A 19,057-nucleotide genomic window follows, 5' to 3' on the forward strand; every position below is an offset into this window, starting at 1 on the left:
GAATGAACGTTTTAAGAACATTTTTGTGTTTGATGGGAAGTAAGTAACCATGCTTCATTGCTAGAAATTGCTATTGTTTCTTATAGTCTCGCTATGCCCATGTTGAGCTCGATGATGAAAATGATATGTACGACTTGGCTACGTGTGATGGTCTAAGTGAAGATCATGGATGTACAAATGTGAGTAACAGAGGCCCTATTATACGTTTAAAAAAAATAAACACATCAATTTAACCGTTTATGACTCCACAGAAAACCCATAAAACGAAAACCACTGACCACTGAATAGATTCATCAGGTTTGTAGATATACATTAAGGAAAATTTTCATTGAAACAAAACCAAATAATTTACTCATTATTGACGGTTTCGCCTATCATGGTCGACAGGCATCATCAGAATGATGCTGGATGATCCTTACTTCCGGTAGGACGAATCCCGACTGTAGAGGTGTATTTACAGCCAGGAGAGGATCATACACGTCAAAGAATCAATATGGATCAGGAGAAGAGGAACCAACGTCATGAACAGAGACGAGGGGGCCGCCTGAGTCACGTGTATGATCCTCTCCTGGCTGTAAATACACCCTTTACAGTCGGGATTCGTCCTACCGGAAGTAAGGATCATCCAGCATCATTCTGATGATGCCTGTCGACCATGATAGGCGAAACCGTCAATAGTGACTAAATTATGTGGTTTTGTTTCAATGAAAATTTTCCTAACTTTGACACCTCCCCCAGCACTTTTGATCAAATTCGGTGTAATAATTATACGAATCGTTTGCTTTTCCAACTCAAACTTTTGTGTATTCACAGTGCACAAACGCAGGACATTGCTATCGAGGTTTCCTTCCTATCGACACATGGTTGGACTTTGCTCTGAAAACTCAACGTGAAATTCAGGTATAAGCAACTTTTATATGACAAATAAATTAACCAGAGTTAACTTACCCGTTATTATGTAAACCACCAGTGTAAAACATGATAGGCCAAAGTGAAATAATGTGAAATCTTTAATTGCTGTATAGCCTACATAAATGTGAGTCTGTGACATCAATAAGCAAACTTGAATATACTGTAAATATTTGTGAAATGTGACATCCGTGTATTAATCTTTCAACACTAATTATCATATAATAACAAACTAAAACTTAAAAAGTAACTTATTTTTATATGTTCCAGATTGATAAGACGTTTGATCACATTTTGATGTTTGATGTAAGTATAGTACTAGGCCTATGTATACAAATACAACGTACGCTAAGGGACCGTTCACAAACACTTGTAAGGGGGGCCTGATGTAGAATCATTTTATCGCGAACATTTTTCACCCCCCCCCACCCTTTACAGACCTCGAAAATTTCAGGGCCCCTCTTTTTTGACATGAAAATTATGGGTCAACCCCATAGAAAAGCATAAAATAACTCAATTTTTCCAGGAAAATGTGTGGTCATTTTTTCAGCCCCCCCCCTTAGGAGGGTCAACAATTTTCAGCCCCCTTTTTTTTTTGCATCAGGTCCCCTCTAACAAGTGTTTGTGAACGGTCCCTAAATTAACAGGATTATCCAAGAAAACTTCAAAAGTAGAATGATAAAAGGGGAAAAACGAATTAAAAATGATTTCTGCATTAAACTTTTCCATGTCTCGGGATAACATGATACAAAAATTGGTACCGGTATTATTTGCTTTTCGCTCATGAGGAAAAATGGAAAATTTACTTTTAAATGCCTTTACATTATGTGTTCACAGGCACACAATGCGTATAACAACAGAGCCGATGGATACGGAGGTAAGGTAGGGCTACATGTGTTTGCAGACCCGTTTTAAAAATGAATTTTAAATAAAATTTCCATAAACTGTGGATGAACCGTTATTAAGTATCTGAAATCTGAACTGAATGTTGTTATTGTACAATTATGAAATAAAGACATCATTTTTGTACATTATAGACCGGCCAGGACATTGTGTCGGTTCTTTTTAATGTGTAGTTATAGCTCACTGACTTGAAAATTTAGTTTGTGCCTGTCTGTTCTATAAACAAGTCAATATTGAATTTTATAAAGGACATCTTTTCAATATTATATTCTTCGAAGCATCATTACATTAGGCTACATTAAAGGCGAAATGAATCCTTCCAAAGTCAAAACGTGTTATATATGCGTAGTATTGTATTTATAATTGTGATGAAAAAACCCAAATACTGATTCTTCAAAACAAAAACATCTATTGTTTGCCATCTTTTTTCAGATAACGACACTTGTAACTGGCCGCCACCCTATGAGCCAACATGTGTCAATGTTGCCAACCACGAATTTACCATGACCGACCTCCTGAACATGGGAGTAAGAGCATTTGAGTTAGACAATTGGTGGTGTTATGGAGCTGTGAGTGTTCTTCCATATTTCCATTGAAAACTTGAGGGCAACTAAAAGCTCAATTCCACGCAAGAAAGTTATTCATTTCTATTATAAATATATTTACGTTTTCTACATACTTTTTTTTTCTAAATCATGTAAATAGTGGTAGCGCTCCTTTGTAACTGGGACGGATTGGACTTCAGGGGTTACACTCTGTTTGAAATGAAGCCATGATACATGTATACAATTATACAAGGGACACGTCCTCGCTGTGATCACCGGAAATGTGTTCGTTGTTCATGTCCGACATACAGATATTGCACATCCGCTGGGAATTGAACCCGGAACCTCATGCACCAAACCACGAGTACACCATCAGTTCGTGCACTCTCAGGCTGTCAGACAAACCGTAAATTGATCTGAACCCCGGATCTGAACCATGATCTTGTTCACAGTAATTTATTAACATGTTTATTGCTATGTTATGCTTCAGATGCGTCTTGCTCATTTACTCACCGATGATGCAGTAGGCTGCATGGATTACCATCGTCTTTATGCAGATGGCATCAGAGAATTTGCTGATTGGTTAGAAATTCCAGAAAACAAGGGAGAATTAATACGAATATACATGAACGTGAGTTAACAACAACGTTAAAAATGAGCCCCTGTTAAGGGCAAGTCCTCCGTTGAAGTGGCAATTTCCGAGACTATATATGATAGACATACACTCATGTGAATAATTTATAAAACTTCAGAGCTCTGTAAAAGATAATTTCGTATGACCGATTGATTGATCGAGAGGAGGACTTCTTGTAAAACGAGCGAAAAATGTCTAGAGCCATGAAAACAAATTAACGCAACCATGGCAACGGTAAAAAATAAACCTAGTTTCGTCAGTGTTCATACAGTTATCACTTTTCCGGGGTGCACTCCACCAATCAAACTACGTTTCAGGTCTACCCGTTTCTGTCGTCAAACTTAAAACTTTTTTATGCGTTTGATTTAAATACTCAATTATTTATCGTTAAAGGAAAAACAAGACCAAGGACACGACAGTGAGATCAACGACCCAATCGCTTTATTCTTGGGAGACAAGGTGATCACACCCAAGGAGTATAATGAAACTTATAATTACCAATGGCCAACAATGAAAGAAATGAGAAAGGTGGGTATTTACTCCCATACACATCCCTCCCCACCACCCCACCTCACACCCCTATCACCCTATACAGGTACATACGAGGGGTAGTCAGTATGTTTTAAGAGTTGACTCGTGACGTCATCTGTGGATTGTTTTCATGGGATTTCTCAATGATTACATAAACACTGTACCTTTGTCTTTCATACAACACATCTAAAAATTATATCATACACATGATTACGTAACAGCATTAGCATAAAATCAATAGTCTAGGGACACTGCCAAATCACGCAAAAAGGCGGGCCTTTTAAATTACAGAAAAAACACGTGTTTACAATGTCCGAGAACAGCAAACGTACAAGGTGCATATGACTAGTTTTGGGCAGGAATAAACACTAGGTCCTCAGTTTGCATTTGGTAAAATATGAGACTTGTCATTAAACTTTGGTGGAAATGGGACGTCTGGAAACTTCAACAACTTTAGGGCTTGAATGGAAGCGAAAATATTCTGCAAAAATGGCGAAAATTAAAAAGCAGTTATTACAATTGACATCAATTATCTCCAAAATTAAACATACTAAAATATAATGACTGGTCACGTGTGAGAGCTGGTACTCAGTGCGATGATAACTGGTGCAAATCAAACAACAATCTGCGCATGCGTAGGTAGGATGACCGATACAACATGGTGGAAATGCACGAAAATTGCAAAATTCCATGTAAATAGGGCCTAAAATATTACAAAATGTTATGAAAATTGTAATTTAAATATTCATATGAATTTTTATGGATAATCTCAACCTGAAATGAACAGAAAAGTTTTAAAAATTAATTTCTCATTCAAACGATGGTCTCTCTCTTTGTACCACTACTTTTTGTATAAATGTAACAATGGTACAATAACAGTTATATTTTAATCACGGATTCAAATATTTTCTAGGGAGACTCCCGTTTAAATGTTTAGAGATAAGTCAACAGAACTGGCAAAAAAATTTAGATTTCCACGTTTGCAATTTTTGGCAATATCAAGATTTTTAAAGAAAGAAAAGCCTTGTTTTTGTCCAAAATAAGACATATTTGACCACCCATTTTAAATAAACTGAAACCTCTCCAGCCCAACAAACATGGTTTAAGGAACTGGTAGTTTGTGTTCTATCACTGTTCCAAACGGCAGTATTCTCCATTATTTAATTCCCGAGAAAATAGAGAAAATACAACAATACCTCATTTCGGCCTCTTATTTCCCTTAACAAAAACGACTCAATTTCACCAGGTGACTCTAGACCATTGATTTTATGCTAATGCTGTTACGTAATCATGTGTGTGATATAATTTATACATGTGTTGTATGAAAGACAAAGGTACAGTGTTTATGTAATCATTGAGAAATGCCATGAAAACAATCCACAAATGACGTCACGAATCAACTCTTAAAACATACTGACTGCCCCTCGTACACTCACACCACACCCGTAAACCTGCCTCATTTCGTACTATAGGAAACAGCAATCTGGATAGCAGTGTGTGTTTTCTATATCTTGGATGTCCATGATTACCGATTTTTAAATATTTACTTAATGGTAGAACTACAGCCAAATACACACCGCATCCACCAGGAGAATTATCCTAGAGCCTTTCATTTCATTATAACATTATAAGAAACAGCAATCTTGATAGTAGTGTGCGTTTCCATATCTTGGATGTCCATGATTTACCGATTTAATATTTACTTAATGATAGAACAACACCCAAATAACGTGCGTTCTTAGAAACAGCAATCTTGATGGTATTGTGTGCGTTTTCCAGATCTTGCATGCACCATAAAACGATTTACTGTTTGAATACGGCCCAATTCATTTCATTCTTAGAAACAGCAATCTTGATGGTAGTGTGCGTTTTCCAGATATTGGATGTACCATGAAAATGATTTACTGTTTGAATACAATTCCTTCATTTCATTCTTAGAAAACGCTATCTTGATGGTAGTGTGCGTTTTCCAGATCTTGGATGTACCATGAAAACGATTTACTGTTTTAATACAGCCCCTTCATTTCATTCTTAGAAACAGCTATCTTGATGGTATAGATCTTGGATGTACCATGAAAACGATTTACTGTTTGAATACAGCCCCTTCACTTCATTCTTAGAAACAGCAATCTTGATGGTAGTGTGCGTTTTCCAGATCTTGGATGTACCATAAAACGATTTACTGTTTTAATACAGCCCCTTCATTTCATTCTTAGAAACAGCAATCTTGATGGTAGTGTGCGTTTTCCAGATCTTGGATGTACCATGAAAACGATTGACTGTTTTAATACAGCCCCTTCATTTCATTCTAAGAAACAGCAATCTTGGTGGTAGTGTGCGTTTTCTGGATCTTGGATGTACCATGAAAACGATTTACTGTTTTAATACAGCCCCTTCATTTCATTCTAAGAAACAGCAATCTTGGTGATAGTGTGCGTTTTCCAGATCTTGGATGTACCATAAAACGATTTACTGTTTGAATACAGACCCTTCATTTCATTCTTAGAAACAGAAATCTTGATGGTAGTGTGCGTTTTCCAGATATTGGATGTACCATGAAAACGATTTACTGTTTGAATACAGCCCCTTCATTGTTTAAAAAAATAATAAGCATCATTTATTAAGCGCCTTTTCATGTACAAAGCGCTTTACAATACAATACAATACATCATAAAATCAACAAAAATAGCATTACACATGGCAAGAAAAAAATAAACCCAACAATTTAGCTAGAATAGCTAGAATATTAGCTAGAATAGAAATACTTAGCGAGACCAGCTCATTATTTAAAAGAGCAGGAATGCAATTTTAAAACAGCTCAATATGGAACTCTAGCTATGTGGCTGGAGGGCCTAACATGTTATATGAAAGCCTCATAGGCAGCACGATATAGGCCTACATAACAATTGTGTTTTTGTCGCTTTTGTAAGGCGCTGTGTGCTCCGTAGAGCGCTCTATAAGTATTGTGTAATAATATTAATAAAAATAATTATTACATAAAATACGTAGCGAGACCAGCCCAATTTTGAAGAACATTAGCAATCAACATGCAAAATTGTTTTATAAAAACATATAGCAAATTTTTAAATTATTGTGTGTTTTTGATGTATTTTGCTTGCGTACATTTAAAAATACATCAAAAACACACAATAATTGATTAAAGCAGAGGAGAAACTTTCTAAGAAACAGGAATCTCGATGGTAGTGCGCGCGTTTTCCAGATCTTGAATGTACCATTAAACGATTTACTGTTTGAATACATCCCCTTCATTTCATTCTAATAAACTGCAATCTTGATGGTAGTGTGCGTTTTCCAGATCTTGGATGTACCATGAAAACAATTTACTGTTTGAATACAACCCCTTCATTTCATTCTTAGAAACAGCAATCTTGATGGTATAGTGTGCGTTTTCCAGATCTTGGATGTACCATAAAACGATTTACTGTTTGAATACATCCCCTTCATTTCATTCTTAGAAACAGCTATCTTGATGGTATAGTGTGCGTTTTCCAGATCTTGGATGTACCATGAAAACGATTTACTGTTTGAATACAACCCCTTCACTTCATTCTTAGAAACAGCAATCTCGATGGTATAGTGTAAGGTTTTCAGATCTAGGATGTACCATAAAACGATTTACTGTTTGAATACAGCCCTTTCATTTAATTCTTAGAAACAGCAATCTTGATGGTAGTGTGCGTTTTCCAAATCGTGGATGTACCATAAAAACGATTTACTGTTTGAATACATCCCCTTCATTTCATTCTAAGAAACCGCAATCTTGATGGTAGTGTGCGTTTTCCAGATCTTGGATGTACCATGAAAACAATTTACTGTTTGAATACAACCCCTTCATTTCATTCTTAGAAACAGCAATCTTGATAGTATAGTGTGCGTTTTCCAGATCTTGGATGTACCATAACACGATTTACTGTTTGAATACATCCCCTTCATTTCATTCTTAGAAACAGCTATCTTGATGGTATAGTGTGCGTTTTCCAGATCTTGGATGTACCATGAAAACGATTTACTGTTTGAATACAACCCCTTCACTTCATTCTTAGAAACAGCAATCTCGATGGTATAGTGTAAGGTTTTCAGATCTTGGATGTACCATAAAACGATTTACTGTTTGAATACAGCCCTTTCATTTAATTCTTAGAAACAGCAATCTTGATGGTAGTGTGCGTTTTCCAAATCGTGGATGTACCATAAAACGATTTACTGTTTGAATACATCCCTTCATTTCATTCTAAGAAACCGCAATCTTGATGGTAGTGTGCGTTTTCCAGATCTTGGATGTACCATGAAAACAATTTACTGTTTGAATACAACCCCTTCATTTCATTCTTAGAAACAGCAATCTTGATGGTATAGTGTGCGTTTTCCAGATCTTGGATGTACCATAAAACGATTTACTGTTTGAATACATCCCCTTCATTTCATTCTTAGAAACAGCTATCTTGATGGTATAGTGTGCGTTTTCCAGATCTTGGATGTACCATGAAAACGATTTACTGTTTGAATACAACCCCTTCACTTCATTCTTAGAAACAGCAATCTCGAATTTTTGAGACTAAGTAAAGATAGGGACTACTATTTTTCAAAAGCACATAAGACAAATAATGCTGAAGATTGGAGTAAAGCAAAATCTCTTAGAAATAAAGTAAACAATATGAAATATTCACTGAAAAAGAGTTATTGTAATGAGGCTATAAGTAACAACATAAATAATAGTAAAAATCTTTGGAAAACAATTAAGAAAATTATACCAAACAAAACATCAAGTATACCTTCAGCAGTTGTTAAAAAGAATGGTAATTACTCAGGTAACAAAAGGATATGGCAAATGAGTTCAATGAGTTTTTCACTTCAATAGGTAATGAACTTGGGAGTAAATTTAATAATAACAATGATAATTATGTATGCACTTGTAATACTGTATGTTCTCATCAAAATCATAGTGTAAACAAATTTAGTTTTAGAGCGATACCGTATCTAATGAATTTGTTCTTAAACAAATAAGTAAAATGCAAAATTGTAAATCATCAGGATTAGATCCATTCAATGTAAGGTTATGAAAGTTGGCTGCGCCTTTCATCTCAAAATGCCTTGTTCATATTTGCAACCGGTCTTTGAATGGGTCTACTTTTCCTGATGCATGGAAGAAGGCTAAAGTAACTCCAATATTTAAATCAGGTGATAAAACTAATGTTAGTAACTATAGACCTATCTCTGTATTACAAATTGTATCAAAGATCATTGAAAGAGCTGTTCATGATCAATTATATGAATATATGAGTAATGTAGGACTGTTATCAAATGCTCAATCAGGATTTCGTCCGAATCATTCCACAACAACAACCCTTCTAGATGTTCAAGATTACATTTTAAAGAATATGGATACAGGTTATGCTACAGGCGTTTTATTTATAGACTTAAAGAAAGCATTTGATACTGTAAATCATGATATTCTGATTAGTAAACTTAAACAATATGGGGTATATGGGGATGAATTATTATGGTTTAAATCATACTTAAACAACAGAGAACAAACTGTTAATGTTAACGCAACTTTTTCTGACTTTAGGCCAATTGATATTGGTATTCCTCAGGGCTCAATTTTAGGTCCTTTACTGTTTATCATTTTTGTTAATTGTTTACCTAATGCTGTGTCTGAATGTAAAACTGTAATGTATGCAGATGATACCTCTTTAATGTGCAAAGCTAAAAATGAATCTGATCTTAAAATTCAAATGGAGTCATGTCTAAATAAGGTAGCTGAATGGTTCAAAGTAAACAAACTCACTTTAAATGTTGAAAAGACTAAGTTTATGATCTTTGGTACAAACAAAATGCTTGAAAAGTTCAACAATATACATTTATTATATAACAACAATGACATTGAAAGAGTAGATGAGTTTAAATATCTAGGTGTAAAATTTGATAGCAAGCTGTCTTGGTCAGCTCATGTTGATAATGTTAGTAAAACAATTTCCAAAAGAACTGGAATAATAAAACGTATCAAGTATTTCCTTCCATACAAAACCACTGTAATGTTATCCAATGCTCTTGTTATTCCCCACTTTGATTATGGAAGCATGGTCTGGTCAAATTTTGGTGTAGAGTACCATAATAGGCTTCAGGTACTTCATAATAACTTAGCTAGAATAATTCTCTCAGCAGATATAAGGACACCAACTAATGATTTAATGAATACATTGCAGTGGGTTAAACTTGATCAAAGATGGCATAATACTCTATTAATGACTGTTTTCAAATGTTTAAAGAATGAATATCCATCATACTTATCTTCTCAATTTGATTTTGTTCATGATAACCATAATCATATAACTAGAAATCATACTTGTAATACATTGATTGTACCAAAATTTAAATCAAATTCTGGTCAACGTACTTTTCACGTCAGGGCAGCCTATGCATGGAATTCTTTGCCACCGACAGTAAGAGCTCAGATGGAAAATATGACTTTAGGCCAATTTCAGTCAAAAATTAAAGAAATTTAGGCCTGTCTTTATCTACATTTTGTTCATTTGCTTGCTTGATTTTTGTATAAATACATGTATAATTATTGTATTTCTGTATTTTGAATCATGGTTTTTATAATTATCTTTTAGTTGATGATACCATTATATACTTATTTGTAATACTAGTATATTGTAAATACATTGTTAATACTGTATGCTATTTTTGTAAATATTGTGTATCGTAATATATTTTGTTGCTATAACATGTGTACAATGAGGGCCTGCTTGAAAAGCAGTGTTTGTCACTGAAGCAGTATTACCCTCAATAAAGAAAGAATAAATAAATAAATAAATAAATGGTATAGTGTAAGGTTTTCAGATCTTGGATGTACCATAAAACGATTTACTGTTTGCATACAGCCCTTCATTCCATTCTTAGAAACAGCAATCTTGATGGTAGTGTGCGTTTTCCAAATCGTGGATGTACCATAAAAACGATTTACTGTTTGAATACAGCCCCTTCATTTCATTCTTAGAAACAGCAATCTTGATGGTAGTGTGCGTTTTTCAGATCTTGGATGTACCATAAAACGATTTACTGTTTGAATACAACCCATTCATTTAATTCTTAGAAACAGCAATCTTGATGGTAGTGTGCGTTTTCCAGATCTTGGATGTACCATAAAACGATTTACTGTTTGAATACAACCCATTCATTTAATTCTTAGAAACAGCAATCTTGATGGTAGTGTGCGTTTTCCAGATCTTGGATGTACCATAAAACGATTTACTGTTTGAATACAACCCATTCATTTAATTCTTAGAATCAGCAATCTTAATGGTAGTGTGCGTTTTCCAGATCTTGGATGTACCATAAAACGATTTACTGTTTGAATACATCCCCTTCATTTCATTCTTAGAAACAGCTATCTTGATGGTATACCGTAGTGTGCGTTTTCCAGGTCTTGGATGTACCATGAAAACGATTTACTGTTTGAATACAACCCCTTCATTTCATTCTTAGAAACAGCTATCTTGATGGTAGTGTGCGTTTTCCAGATCCTGGATGTACCATAAAACGATTTACTGTTTGAATACATCCCCTTCATTTCATTCTTAGAAACAGCTATCTTGATGGTAGTGTGCGTTTTCCAGGTCTTGGATGTACCATGAAAACGATTTACTGTTTGAATACAACCCCTTCACTTCATTCTTAGAAACAGCAATCTTGATGGCAGTGTGCGTTTTCCAGATCTTGGATGTACCATAAAACGATTTACTGTTTGAATACATCCCCTTCATTTCATTCTTAGAAACAGCTATCTTGATGGTAGTGTGCGTTTTCCAGGTCTTGGATGTACCATGAAAACGATTTACTGTTTGAATACAACCCCTTCACTTCATTCTTAGAAACAGCAATCTTGATGGTAGTGTGCGTTTTCCAGATCTTGGATGTACCATAAAACGATTTACTGTTTGAATACATCCCCTTCATTTCATTCTTAGAAACAGCTATCTTGATGGTATAGTGTGCGTTTTCCAGGTCTTGGATGTACCATGAAAACGATTTACTGTTTGAATACAACCCCTTCACTTCATTCTTAGAAACAGCAATCTTGATGGTAGTGTGCGTTTTCCAGATCTTGGATGTACCATAAAACGATTTTTTACTGTTTGAATACATCCCTTCATTTCATTCTTAGAAACAGCTATCTTGATGGTATAGTGTGCGTTTTCCAGGTCTTGGATGTACCATGAAAACGATTTACTGTTTGAATACAACCCCTTCACTTCATTCTTAGAAACAGCAATCTTGATGGTAGTGTGCGTTTTCCAGATCTTGGATGTACCATAAAACGATTTACTGTTTGAATACATCCCCTTCATTTCATTCTTAGAAACAGCTATCTTGATGGTAGTGTGCGTTTTCCAGATCTTGGATGTACCATAAAACGATTTACTGTTTGAATACAACCCCTTCACTTCATTCTTAGAAACAGCAATCTTGATGGTAGTGTGCGTTTTCCAGATCTTGGATGTACCATGAAAACGATTACTGTTTAAAAAAAAAGGTTCATGAAATGTTACCAAAGAATATCTAATGGTCTCCATGACCTTGAAATTAGCTCGCAAGATACTGGCTTTCAAGTTCATGAAAATTCATCAATCTTTAGCCTACTTATCCGCCCTCAGTTCGCGTTTCCTAAAAACAAAACAAACACCTCCATCCCTCCACACTTTTCCAAAAGGTGGGGACCTGAAACGAATTTCATTTTATGTGGCCTTAATAATAGTTACAACGGGTAGGGGCAGAGTTCACTCTGACAAAAAATGAAAGAGAAAGGGACCCCTTGACAAAATATTATAGATACATGCGCTGTTGCTGTTGATAGCTATAACCTTTGTTCCCTCAGCATGGTAAAAATGTGGTGATCGCCACTGCTAGTACGGCTGGAACGGGAGAATTCTATACACACGGAGATCACTACATTCACAGAATATTTTGGGAAGACATCAAAGTGAAAGAGGTAGGCATATATTTATTTTGACAGATTGTATCAGCTCATGGACACTAACACACTAAATGTAAAAAAGTAAACCAATTCAAAATATTGAAATTTTACTCCAAAAGAGTAAATAGTTCACCCCAATATAGTGAAATGTGTACTATGGGCTAATTCGTTCGGAGTGCATGGTCCTTTATGGCTCCTTGAAGAGTGAAAAAGTGACAAAGTCTGGACTCTGTATGCCGACAGACGCCCGGTGATATTGATGGGTCTTGATCATTTTGAGAAAAGATATAGGCCAAATAGGCCTATGTATATTACAGAGGGTTGTATTTTTCGAAATTTCTGGAGATCCCCTCCCCTATGGTCGGAAACCACTCACTGCTCAGATTTTGGAAAAGAGGTCGATTTATAATATCGGTACTCCGCAATTTGTTGACATTCATATTTTTCATCAGGTTTCTGGCGTTTCACGTCCATACACTATAAAGACATTCTATCAAATTTGGTTCAAATTAAGCGATAACGTTGGTCAACATGGGAAGAATCTAGTCATTGAACTTTTAACGCACGAACACTCTGCCAACACTGGTTCTTAAGCACAAACCCGAGGAAACAACACGGCAGAACGTCGGATGGTGAAGTTTTACAACGTTTTCACAACGTCACCGTTTTGAAAACAAAGACTGATAGGGCCTGGGCCTACTGTTATACCTACATGTATCACATGATTCAGGAGTTGCACATGGAATCTCTCCGCTATTAGTTGTCTCAACGATGTTTAAAATTTGTTTTCAATGTGACGTTCATTGACTCTTTTGCCATGCTAATCGATCATATATTATTTATTCAATAAATGTTGTAGTTTACAGACTATCCAGATTGTGGAGGCAAGACCAAAGAAAACCATCTGCGCTTCTACAGTGACAGCACGAAATACGGGTAAGTCACTCCAAGAAACTGATAGTAGGTCTCAAAAATATCAAAGAAATAAGACTTCGTGATAAATGTTTTGGTCATGCATATGCACCGCGCGCCTTTTTAAAAACGTGTAATGCATGTTTAGAAGCTGGAGTGGTAGACTACATATACATTTTTGTATTCGATAAACCCCGAGTTATCCATGTAAATCCATGACCGTTTATTTGATGAAAAAGGTCTTTAAAAAAACCAGTGAAAATAGACCCATACCACCATTCTTTGGCAGAATAAACCTGTAAACATAAAATGCTCGGGACACCGTATGCCATTTTCTTGAGCATGGTGACAACACATTTCACATTCCAAAATTGTTTCCATGACTCGTTGAATTGAATGTTAACTATTTTCTGCACATTTCATTTTAACAGACGAGCCTACGACGGTACCAAACAGACCGGTACAATTTTGGATTTCATTGAGTATGTGAAATGCAACATTCAGTACCCAGGAGCTGATCAAATCAATCCAGATATCATGAAAACAGGCGTATTTACCTGGGCAGAAGGTGAACCTAAAGATGAACTTACAGCAGAGAGTTGTGTCATACTGGAGTAAGTTATCCACGGATTTTACTTTACTGCGATTTTTCTTCTTTAGTATTTCGTGATCCTAGATTTCGCGTTTGCTAGTTATTCAGATTCAGATTCAGATTCATTTATTTGGTTTCATCTCAAACATGCACTTTTATGTGTATAAACTTACACTGCTCCATAGGCCACTGTGTTGTAATTTTGTTACCAGAACGTAAAACTTCAGGATATTTTTGCAACTATGAATAAATCTGCAAGAATTTCTTTTGTACATACATATTAACATTGTGTAGCCAGATGTTTCCAACCGGGTTTCCAAGGCTCACGAAATGCTCCTTTAATAATTAAACATACTATAGGGTTTTAAGGCCCAGAACGCCTTTTCTTCCTTTTCTGTCTCTCCTCCCACACTTCCTTTATTATTACTCTCATATTATTGGTTTTTTTTTTTATTAATAACAATATGCTATTTCTTCAAAATAGCTACATAAAATTCGCTTTGATATTTGTCATCCTACAGTGGAACTGAAAAGCGTTGGTATGTTGCCAGCAGTTGCACAGAGGAGCAGTTCTTTGCTTGTCAGAGCACTGAGGATTCCCATGACTGGGTGTTGAGCACATCAGCAGGGTCATTCAATGTGCAAGAGACATATTGTCCTGATGGCTACAAGTTTAGCATTCCACATGATGGGTTTGAACAACAAAAGGTAGGCATATAGTGTACTATAATTAAATGAGTTCTGCATTTGATGACGTTCTTCCATTTCATTTACATAGTCATTCTATCAATGTTTTAACTTCATTCAGTTTGTCACCAAGCCATGAATAACAATTAGACAAGTGGCCTATAAGGCTGCCACTAAGCTTTTCAGAAGGGGAAAGATAAAGATTTTCAAGGTGTCCTCATTTTGGCTTGGTATACCCGGTGGCAAAACATACATTATCTTAGGCGTTTAATGGCCCAAAAAGAAGATGTACATGGCAAATATTCAGTGGCAGTGCCAGGAATGTTTTTTCGGGGGGGGACAAAATTGCAGCAAAAAGTAGACATTTTTGTAATTTGGGTTTTTTACTGGGGGCAAGAGGTCTGACTTTTAGTGGGTTTGAAGTTTAGAACTGTCAAGCTTTCGTCAGGTGTAGCTCTAACTTCTTCAGGACAAAATACCTAAGAATGAAACATGTAGACAGCCCCTTGCCTACTGATGGCTCTGAAAAGAACTGAAGACTGACCCTTGTCAACAGAGAACAAGTAGACCTTGTCTATCTGCTAACGTAAAAGGTTTGATGGCTATGAATAGAGAACAAGCAGATCCCCCAGGAGCAGATCTCACCTATTTCAGAGCCACCAAACCTTTAAATTTAGCAGATAGGCAAGGTTTGCTTGTTCTCTGTTGACATGGGCAGTCTTCAGTGAACGGCTCTTTTCAGAGCCATCAGTAGGCAAGGGGTGGTCTACGTGTCTCATTCTTAGGTATTTTGTCCAGCCATCAGTAGGCAAGGGGTGATCTATGTGTCTCATTCTTAGGTATTTTGTCCTGAAGAAGTCAGAGCTACTCCTGACGAAAGCTTGACAGTTCTAAATTATTCTGTATTTAGTTTAATATGCAGTCAAAAAGTTACATGATATTAAACATGTTTCCCTATTTCTATAATTCTGTACCATATAACAGTTATTGGAAGCTGCAAATGGTGTTACCTTGTGGCTGGATTATACTCCCTGGTTACCTGGATACACACCACCATCAACAGGCTCACCAATTGAACCTACTACAGAGGCAGCATCATCAATAGCTGCTAGCTCTGCTATCATCATCCTATCAATTATAATTGGAATATTGAACGTAATATAACTATAACAATGCTATGCCTGAGAAGAACATGCTGGACAAAATCATAAAAACAGCTCATAAAAACAGAAAAAAACTTTCAGAATTTGTTTTTGATCTTATTATTTTTTTAAATTCAAAACACTTACAGTAAAAACTAATACATTGTAGACCAACAGAATCAAATGAAAACACTCCTACATCACATGTCAACCCCAGCAAACTGTGACCAGTGATCTAGTAACGCTATCTAGGAACTTCGGACGTCCATGTCCCTCATCTGCTGTTTCACTAGATTTTCCAAGTCTACATTTGCCTGGTGTTTACACATGCATACCCACGCGCAAAGAAATGAAACCTAGACAGAATGAACAAGCTTAAGTAACAACCCAAAAGATTGATGAAGTCACATGCCTATAATGAAAGACAAAGATAAAAACAATTTATCGCGTATGACGTCATCTGTCAATCAAATTCGAGCACGGTTTGTTTACAAGTGTCGTGATGATGACTTGCTGACGCGGATTTATAATCGGGCGCCTTATTGTTAATTTTGCACCTTTCGACATGCAAACCATCTCAAAAGTTAGGTCTTTATAGTAGGAAACTTTCTTAACCGAAGGCACCATGTCCACAATGCCTAGAAAAGCTGCTTTTTGCCTTGTAAAAGTACGTAATTTTTCGCCATTTGCTGCTATTCCTTTTCTCCGATCAGCACCAGATAGATCGGTCTTCCTTTTACGCGTTGATTAACCTGTGTAAACCAATCAATGATCGTAATTGACAGTGACATCAGATCAGACGCGATAAATTGTTTTTATCTTTGTCTTTCATTATAGTTATGTTTTGCAGATGACTTCTCCCTATTCATATCATATGAATCATATGTAACAAAAGCAGAAGTGGATAAAACTCAGTAATATCAGTATTATGAGACACCTAATGTACATTTTCAACCCCCTAATGAAACTAGGTTTGATTCCTTGTGGTCTCATCAGATCCACTGCACACCACAGCAAGTATAATGAACAGCAGGTAATTATTTCTTACTGAATAGATGTAAATCAAGAAATCTTATTTTAATACTAGTTTTGAGATTACCAACAACCCAATGCTGATAATATATAATCAGATACCACAGTTTGGGTGATGGTTATATAACAGATAAAAACATCCAATACTGACAATGCAAATTATTTTTCTATTTATATGCAATTTATATTTATTTGTAATAGCTTTGTAACCCTTTTCCATCTTTTGTACTTTCTGCTATGTAATGTATGCTACGGTACGTTTGATCAGCTGAAACATTTCGTTGTTCTTTGTCAGATATAAAGAAGTGAAATGTTGAGTATCAGTTTACACTTTAGATTTAGATCAAAACTTGGTAATGATTGATTGTAATCTTCAACTGGTAATCTTGCTTGACATATCAGCAATGGGCTTGTGATCACATACATTACTTAGCATAATATTGTTATTATGCCCAAACTATGAAACAAAATTACAGAAATATTTGATGATTCACAAGATGCTCATTAGCCTCATTTATGTTGCTGTGAAAGTGGCAATACTACTTCATTATTCTAGTAAAAATAACAAATGTCATGACATGATAATGACGTCAGTTTTACAGTTTACGAAAACTATTTAATTATGTGTACAAAAATACAGATTTAAGTCATATTTTTAGAAAATGCATACTATAAATAATGAATAAAAACCAGGACGGATTATTTTGTTGTTATATTTTATGAAAATGCATATTATAAATAATGTAGAAAAACTAGGACGGATTTCAAATAAACTATTTTGTACTCACACACTTGTAAACTATAACTAACATTGTTGTTTTAAGTAAAAAATAACATACAAATTTACACTATCTTACATAATATACACCATATTATTACTCTGAAAATGTTATTTCAAAAAACACTTTTAAAATCCATGAATTTCTGTATTGATGTTTACCCAGCAAACACACAACGTTTTACAGAAAAGGTTTAAATGTCAGGTTATATAAAGGGTATAAAAATATTTTAATAACATTCATAAAACATTTTGAAAATGTGGTCAATGCAAAACATTTAACGGTTGGACAAAATATTTTGCAAAAATGTTTGTCCAAAATATTTTACAATAACGTTTTAAAAACGTATTCATTATCTTTATATAACTGACATTTAAATATATGTTGTTAAAATGTTTGAATAAACGTTTTACGAACATTGTTGTGTTTGCTGCATACGTTTTTAAACATAATCTGTATGACACAATAAATAGGCAAATATTAATTTGCCTAATAAAAGGTCTATTCAATGATCCCTGGGAAAGTGTAAAGAAATTGCCTAAAAGGTGAAGGATAAGTCATTAAAATTGTCATAGAGATATTTTTAAAATGAAAAAATTGGCAAAGAACAAGGAAAATAGCAGTATTGCAAAAGTGGAAGCCCCATTCAAATACATGCAGCTAATTTCTCTACATAAGTAGATAAATTACAGATGCAGAATGTCTTATTTTGCCTTAAATACAGGGCCTTTGGTTTAACCACTAGCAAGCTATGTTAGCACATCTATGACAATAACAAAGGTGCCAAAATTTTAATTTTACAATCTTAAGGATGAGCAAATCACTGAATAGGCTTTTAATGAGAGGATGCTCCTTATTATCCATGTACGAAGTCAACCTTTTCAAAATGACAATTTCAGAAGAATGCACTCCAAATTAAGGATATATATAATACAGTTTTGTCATTCACAATGAAGTGTGACAAGATGAATGATTTCTGACATGAACAATTATAAATCTGAATGAGAATAATTGATACAAGGCTCATACTTTTTGAGTCCAGTACTGGAATGTTTACAAGTGTGAAAAATTTAACATTTTTTTACCAGCAATATGTGCATCCTGGAACATAATACTGATACTTAATAATTACATTACCATTTTTGCTTCTATGGTGTCTTGGACAGGTGCAGTCAGTGTGAATTCCATATTTTGCTGTTTTCTGCACTAGCACACACATGTGCTTATGCAAAATGCTTGCACCCTACACAGATGCAAGTACAGCCAGGGGTGGGGGTACTCAGTACCAATGACCATACAGGGATGTGCTGCAAACATGGGTAGCATTTTTGGTCTTTTTGTATATCAATGATCCTTTTGTTTTGGTAATGGATGCATTGGATGGTCCTTT

The 19,057-nt window shown here is 35.3% G+C and overlaps 1 protein-coding gene across 1 annotated transcript; it reads left to right on the forward strand.

Annotated features, from left to right (window-relative positions):
• The first annotated feature begins 125 nt into the window (after positions 1 to 125).
• On the forward strand, positions 126 to 16,697 carry LOC140147493 (uncharacterized). Its single transcript, XM_072169271.1, has 11 exons — positions 126 to 179; positions 1,180 to 1,215; positions 1,747 to 1,786; positions 2,245 to 2,381; positions 2,848 to 2,988; positions 3,385 to 3,519; positions 12,425 to 12,538; positions 13,383 to 13,459; positions 13,867 to 14,049; positions 14,549 to 14,735; positions 15,699 to 16,697. Exons 1-11 carry the CDS (start codon positions 126 to 128, stop codon positions 15,876 to 15,878), a joined length of 1,284 nt encoding a protein of 427 aa, XP_072025372.1. The 3' UTR covers positions 15,879 to 16,697.
• Positions 16,698 to 19,057: the final 2,360 nt, after the last annotated feature.

This window comes from Amphiura filiformis, chromosome 3 (assembly GCF_039555335.1).
Source record: "Amphiura filiformis chromosome 3, Afil_fr2py, whole genome shotgun sequence".
Classification (NCBI taxonomy): Eukaryota; Metazoa; Echinodermata; class Ophiuroidea; order Amphilepidida; family Amphiuridae; genus Amphiura; species Amphiura filiformis.